The following is a 7,389-nucleotide window of genomic DNA, read 5'->3' on the forward strand; positions in this document are numbered from 1 at the left end:
ACACAGGCCACGATGGTCTTGTCCGGTCCGCTACTCTTCGGACCTCATCTGGAAGTGTTACCCGTCGTCCAGTACAACGGCTACACCTATTTGAAGCCTGTGATGCTGACTCAGCTGATGAACTTAACTGAACTTGATGAGACATTGCTGAACATTTCAGTTGAATTTTATTGAACTTTGTTCACAAGTTACATGTAGTGATGCACTCCCTGCATCGGGCAGGAGGATGTTCCGAACTGAAAATTTATGTTCTGTGTTACTTTATTTTTAATTTGTGTAAGGCGTTGCGTATTGAGTGAGTGGACATTGGGTCCAAGTGAGTGGAGACTGTGTCCGAGTTTATGACGTATTGCTATGACGTATTGCAAAAACGTAAGCTCGACGTTCGGGTCGAGATGGTCGGAATGAAATGTAATGTCAAAGTTTTTCGTTGCGTTTAGGGAATAAATGGTTTATTTTCGACTGAGGTGAGTGGAGGAATCCGCTTTTATTTCTAAAATCCAGTAAAGATCTCGGATCAATCGACCTCACTGCAGAACACTCGACCTCATAATAAACATAAGTCAACTTATATACGCACTGCTTGTCTCGAAATATTAGTAAAAGAATGGCCATTTGAAAAACATGAATTAAGCTTAAACGAAGTGATGTTTCGTAAACTCTTCATGATATAATTTTGGCGTGCTAGTCTGCATTAACAGCTACTAACGAAGCTATTTCGCTTCTTTTCACTAGTTGCAAGACGAAGAGATCTCGTGTCCATTCTGTTCAAAGAAATGCAAAACTGTTGGTGGCTTAAAACGACACATTACTTGTAAGCATAAAGATGAAAAAGATGACGATCCAGAGACTGATAAAGGCGAACAAAGCAAGTTTACAAAGGAAATGCTAGCAAAGATGGTCGAGGAAGTCAAACGCCGTTTGGTTAACAACAAGGTATTTTCCAAGGACATCAGAGAAGAGCTTAATGCTTATCAATTCATAAACTTATCCGAAGAATCGAAGGAATCTGCTGAATTACAAAATATGTTAAAACAGTTGATGAAAAAGAAAGACCAGGAGAAATTCTACACTATGTTCTACTCCACTGTACCATTGAATTCTACAAAATACTTCACTGGACTGTCTAGAAATGCTGCCACATTGCTATCAACTAAAGTAGCTGATGTTATGCTTGTGTATAGTAAAGAGAAGTCTGTTGTTCCTGTCAAGGACTTTGAAATTAAGCTCTGAGATAAAGAAATGGCAGGTTTGCAGTATGTTGGAGGATATGTGTTGCACAAATTATACAACAAACACACCATCGCAAAACTGTGTGAATCAAGAGCGAGCCAGCAGTCAATTGCTGTTTTAAAAGCTGGCAAAAAGCAAGAGCATATAATGACAGAAAATCACAAGCTTACTTCATCACTAAACCGTGGAGGACTCTGGGAAATCACAAAACCTGCACAAACAATATTTATTAGGACTGAAAAGTACTTTAGATTTTTAACTTCTAACTGTCTTGTAACAGGGATTGACACTGATGAGATAAAGTCTAAATCAACTAATGATAGTGAAGTATTAACAGCTTTCAACTGCATGAAGGCAAATTCAGAACTTAAAGTAGATGATAGGGTGGCCAAGGATGTGCTACAGAACATTATTCACCTGTACATCAGAGTTCGGTCATTTTCATTTGCTCGAGATGTTGTTCAGAAGTACAAATTACAGACGAAACTAGTCAAGGAGAAGGCATTAAGAACACAAATAAGCAGAGGAAGCAAAGATTGAGATTCGACAGCCTTAGTAAAAGTCTTACTCACTGTCACACATAATTCAAGAGGCAGTGATATTAACGATTGCCATTTTATTACACTCCAATGGCTATATTTCAACATAACATTGTCTTCCCTCAAGATGTAGTGAGCCAAGTTCAGATTTTTTAACAATCACAGTCTATTACAAATTTAAACTGAAGTTTGATTTTTGATACTTTCCATGTATATGATGGCAGTAAATTTTGCATACATTACAGTTGTTACAATATCTGAGCATGGCCTTCATACTTCTTATTGAATATGTTATTGTTGTACAAAACAAATGAGGTTATTGTTAATACTGTTTTTAAGCCTCTTCGTAAAGCTTATGATACAAAAGCCTGCTAATGACATTGATTTTGTTTTTCATTAAAGCTAAATGTTTGTTTGATATGTTTTAAATGTTTGTTAGACAACGAACATGATAAAAACTTGATATCCTTATTACAGTAGTCCTAAGACGTATATGAGCACGATCCTTCGCAGTAAAGCACTATTTGAGCAATAGTGAAAATCAGACCTGAAAAAAAAAAAAAAAAATTTCAGGCCTGTACGGGATTCGAACCACTGACCTCTGCGATACTAGTGCAGCGCTCTACCAATTGAGCTAACAAGCCAACTGGGAGCAGGCCATCAAATTAATTCGACATAAATCCGTAGATGATAAATCAAACAACAACAAACATATGAAACATATGTGTGAACTGCGGTTATGAGACGTATATGAGCACGATCCTTCGCAGTAAAGCACTATTTGAGCAATAGTGAAAATCAGACCTGAAAAAAATTTCAGGCCTGTACGGGATTCCGGTACAGGAATCAGGTCAGAAATCAGATCAGGAATCAGGTCTGATTTTCACTATTGCTCAAATAGTGCTTTACTGCGAAGGATCGTGCTCATATACGTCTCATAACCGCAGTTCACACATATGTTTCATATGTTTGTCGTTAGTAGTCCTAAGATTTGCTAGTGTATAAATAATTCGTAACTCATTCAGGATTGTTTCATTATGTCAAATGTCATTTCGTTTTTCTCTTTGGTAGAGGGTCACTGCTAACATTAACCCATGCCTTCCTCTTATCTTTCCTCTCTCTAGTATTTCCAGACTGACATGAAACAGAATGCTGGATTCGAATGGTGTTGTCATTATAACCAAACATTCGAATGTCTGGGTTGTCATTTCTTCTTCCGATCTTTCGCTGACTTCCAAATATTTCTTCAATTGGATCTTGACAAAATCGCTCAGTCAAAACATATTCCACTCCTTCTTGAAGAAGGAACTTAGTAGCCTCAACAACGGAGTGGCTTGTTATCTGCATCCCTTCAAATGTTTGCCAAGACAGGAACATTCTGCTCCTGGCATTTGCAGTGAAATTGCCTGGTCGGTTCAGGGTACTCTGCTTCCACTCTTTCAGGTATGTTAGGAATTCACCTTCAAACCAGTCAAATCTCTGATCTGTAGTGGATGTGTATGGGGCAAGGTACTACTCCGTCAGTACATCAGAAGATATGCACAACGATGCTGAAGTGAAAGTGTTCGAACAAGACTTTAGACGAGGACTTTCCAAAGAAGACAGAAAATTCCTCGTCACTGCAAGGAATGGAATCATGCAGTTGGAGAACAGTCACTATGAGCTGCCATTACCCCTTAAGAACCCCAATGTCCAGCTCCCTAACAATCAAGACTTGGTTTTAAGACGCTTATTAAAGCTGAAGAGAAGATTCCTTGCTGACAAGAGGTATTGTGAAGACTATGTGACTATCATGGAAGGCGTTCACTGAGGAACATAATGTTTGGTATATACCTCATCATGGGGTATATCATCCAAAAAAGCCATCTAAAATCCACGTGGCGTTCGACTGTGCTGCAGAATCCAAAGGGGTCTTTGAACAAACGCCTTTTACAAGGCCCTGATTTGACTAACTCTCACAGGTGTCCTAAAGCAGATTTCGTCAAGAGCCCGTTTCAAAAATGAATGACTTTGAGTCCATGTTTTATCAAATGCACGTAGCTGAGCCACACAGGGATCTATTGCGCTCCCTCTGGTCGGAGAATGGCGACGTTGCAAAAACTCCAGTTGAATTCCTTATGAAGGTACACCTACTCAGGGCCACTTTCTCCTGGATGCGCCAACTTCGCCCTGAAGAAGAAAGACTGTAAAAGATGGCCAGCAGGAATTGGGTTCAGCAGCTACTAACTTCCTGCGGCAAGACTGACAGTTTCACATCTTGTCCCTTTCATGTTTTTCAGGTATGCGATCCCTTCCCGAAAACTCTTGACCACTTCCCTCCAAAAAAAAAGGAGCAGATGAGAAAAAAACTTCAGATAGATGTTCAGAAATGTCCTGACTTTGCAATTACTCACGATGGATGGACCAGTGCTAATACAGAGGAGTTTGAATACCGTGACAGGTCACTTCATTATCCCGGAAAGGGAACTTAAGAGTGTGGTACTGGAAACTAAAAGGTTGAAGGAAGCCATACTGCAGAGAACATTGCCTCCAGTCTAAGGGAGACACAGAAGGCATGGAGCTTTGTGACTCCAACTCCATTTACTGATAATACTGCCAATGAAAAGAAAGCTTTTGAGTTGTTGCAAGGGGTGAGGTTTGGTTGCTATGGTCATAGAAGTAATCTTGTTGTTAAGAATTGTCTTAGGCCTACTCTGGGGCTTTAAGTCGCCGCAAATTTTGGCAATTTAAGGTGACTTAAGTAAAATTGTCACAAAAAACTTTGCGGCTATAGGCGATTTAAGGCGACTTAAGGCAACTTAAGGCGACTTAAAATGATTTCAATTGACTGAAGTGATAAAATCAAAGTTACCAAAAGTTTCTCCATAACAGTAAAGTTTAATGTCTTTACGTGGGGCATTGTTACCAGTATTGCCCGAGCCAGAAGGCTCATGTATGAAACGCAAGACAACAACCCACCCAACTATGGTGACCCATGCGTGCCATAGGAAAAAGCTGTAGAGCCACCGTGATTTAATTTAATTTGTCCAAAAATATTTATATTTATTTAATTTTATTTTATTATTTATTTATTTTTTCTATTTTCTTTAATTTCTTTGTTATTTCTTTTCTTTTTATATTTGTTTGGATAATTTATATTTTTTTTATTAGTTATCTTTATTTTTTTATAAAAAAAATTAATATGGCCTACGAGTGCCATAGTAAAAAAATAATAAAAATAAAAAAATTAGTATGGCCTACGAGTGCCATAGTAAAAAAAAAAAAAAAAAAAAAAAAAAAGGAGAGTATGGCCTAGGAGTGCCATAGTAAAAAAAATTTAAAGAAAAAAAAGCTCGCGGCCTAGATGTGCCATAGACCAGAATGCATTGCAAGTGAGTCTCAACACGCTGAGTCCTCCATGTTGTCAGCTGAGCTGTGAGCTGTGAAAATCATGTCCAAGAGAAAACGGAATCCCAAGAGGGATGAATACAGAGAAAAAAATGTCCAACAAACGGACGGGCAAGCACGATGACGGGGGAATCAGCGGCAGTATCGATTATATAACAGTCCAAAGGCTATCTTCAACAGTGGAAGGGAAGTGCCAGAAATACTCACGCATCGGGCCGCTAACGATAGTACCACTTGGTTGTGAGCCAACGTTAAGCAACATCAAGACGGCGTGCAAAAACCATTTCAGTTTGCCGGAAATGGAATGCGACTTGCTTGCTGGAGAAAGAGGGCCATCATTTACGGACGTCACTATGATAACGAATTGGAAGGTCCTTCATATTCGTTTTATCCCCAAGTCGAGTGAAGAGTGCGATCCTTCACGAGAAAACACAAGAAAATCAAGGGAATGGCTACCCCCATTCGAAGTAAAGTCTCTCTGAGCAAGGAGAAATTTGCCAGCGGGGCATTCAGAGATGCTTACGAAGCCACAGTTAAAGCTGGTGGATTGCAGCCTGGAGATAAGTACGTCCTCAAGAAATTTAAGAAAGAGCAAGCAAAGGGAAGTGGAAAAGCTTTTTTTTTAGCATTGAGAATCACACGAGGAAGATGGTTCAAATGAACTCCCTAGAACGAAATTTGGCCGTGAAATTTGGCCTGGATGCACCTGCAGAATTTGGACAAACTTTCAGCTACACCAAAGTGTATCTTGGGAAGCTCAATGGCGAGTTTGTAACCCTGGAGAGTTACTTGAATGGGACATTTCAAAAGTACATTAACAACACTGGTAACATCTTTGGTGAGGGAAGCGAACTAAGCATGAAAGCTGAAAGCTTTGTCCATTATAGCTACGTTACATCAGCAAAACAACTGACGATTGTAGACATACAAGGTGTAAATTATGCAGTTTGCGATCCAGAGATAGCAAGTTCGACACTGATGGCTAGAGACGATACGATTCTGTTTCGTTCCGGAAATCTCTCAACAACAGCGATCGAGGAATTTCTTAGCAAACACACATGTAACAAATACTGCCTGTTACTTAAACTGGATCAAGTGGTTCACGAAGAGGATAACTAAAACATTGTCCAAATTAATGCAGATTTAGTCAGCTGCTGTCCAACCAGTTCTGTCAGCTCCCACTATTTGCAGTTGGAAAAATGCTCACTTTTTTGGTATGCCACATCAGACTTATTTTGTAGTGTTGAGCAATTTTGTGAGTTACTGTTGCAATCTGGTGTTTTGCCAGCAAGTTAAAGTTTTAGTTAAAATGAACATTGAAATTAATTGATTAATTAATTTAAAAATTGTTGACATGTTAACAACAATGGATTCAATATACATGTAGAACACGTCAACATCTCACCTGTTATGTTCCCTAAGAGTGACAGACATTTCATTTCTCCTTATGTTCATAATGCTGTTCAATCATGATAAGTGTGGAATTTAGGGTGGGGAAAAGTTTTTATGTTGAGTTTTGGTGTTAAAGAATTAGAGTTATAGTTTCAACTTTGATCACTCAATTATGTTTTTCAGGGGGAAATACGTTTTTCACGATCTTGGATTCTGCCGCTTCAAAATACCAAATTAAGTTCAAAGAGGCATTGCATATTAAGTGGGAAAAACCCATCCTTAATCACCAATTGAAACACCAAGAATTGTCTCTTTCCTTTTAATTATGTTGTTCCTTGGTCTTTTAATTTATTTTTATTATTACTATATTTATTTATTTTTCGATCTAGTCAAGCGCGCGCTATTTACATTTTTCGCGTTTTTCCATTCAAATGTAACGTAAGCCCTGACACGTAGTTTGTAACGTACCTTAATTTAAATTCAAATGTACAACAGTTAAATGCTCATTTGCAACTGAAGATGACATGAGAATGTCGAAACATGTCTTTTATATTTAAATTCAAAGTTGTTGTTTCTTTTTTGAGAGTTATCGTCACTCTGCTGTCTTTACGTCCTCTTGGGGAAAAATATCTAAAACTGTGAAAACTAGTACAAAAGAATGTTTCTGTTGAATCCATGTGATTTGCTAAACAATGTGTTGAGGTCTATAGTGGGCAAAGAAATGAATCCTGTGGTGCTGTTGAAGTTGGTCGAAAGTAATGAATTGGCATAATTGAATATCACCATCATTACATTTGCCATAAAACAGTGTAAAAATTAAAGTCTTGTTATTGTGTTA

The 7,389-nt window shown here is 38.4% G+C and overlaps 1 protein-coding gene and 1 pseudogene across 1 annotated transcript; both read left to right on the forward strand.

Annotated features, from left to right (window-relative positions):
• Positions 1-312: 312 nt before the first annotated feature.
• On the forward strand, positions 313-2,190 carry LOC111337231 (uncharacterized). The gene is made up of 2 exons (XM_088728783.1): positions 313-467; positions 736-2,190. The coding sequence occupies exon 2, from the start codon at positions 1,243-1,245 to the stop codon at positions 1,771-1,773; it is 531 nt and encodes a 176-aa protein (XP_088584909.1). The 5' UTR covers positions 313-467; positions 736-1,242; the 3' UTR covers positions 1,774-2,190.
• Positions 2,191-5,251: 3,061 nt separating this feature from the next.
• On the forward strand, positions 5,252-7,389 carry LOC148726990 (alpha-protein kinase vwkA-like; annotated as a pseudogene).

Source organism: Stylophora pistillata, chromosome 7 (assembly GCF_964205215.1).
Source record: "Stylophora pistillata chromosome 7, jaStyPist1.2, whole genome shotgun sequence".
NCBI classification, from domain to species: Eukaryota; Metazoa; Cnidaria; class Anthozoa; order Scleractinia; family Pocilloporidae; genus Stylophora; species Stylophora pistillata.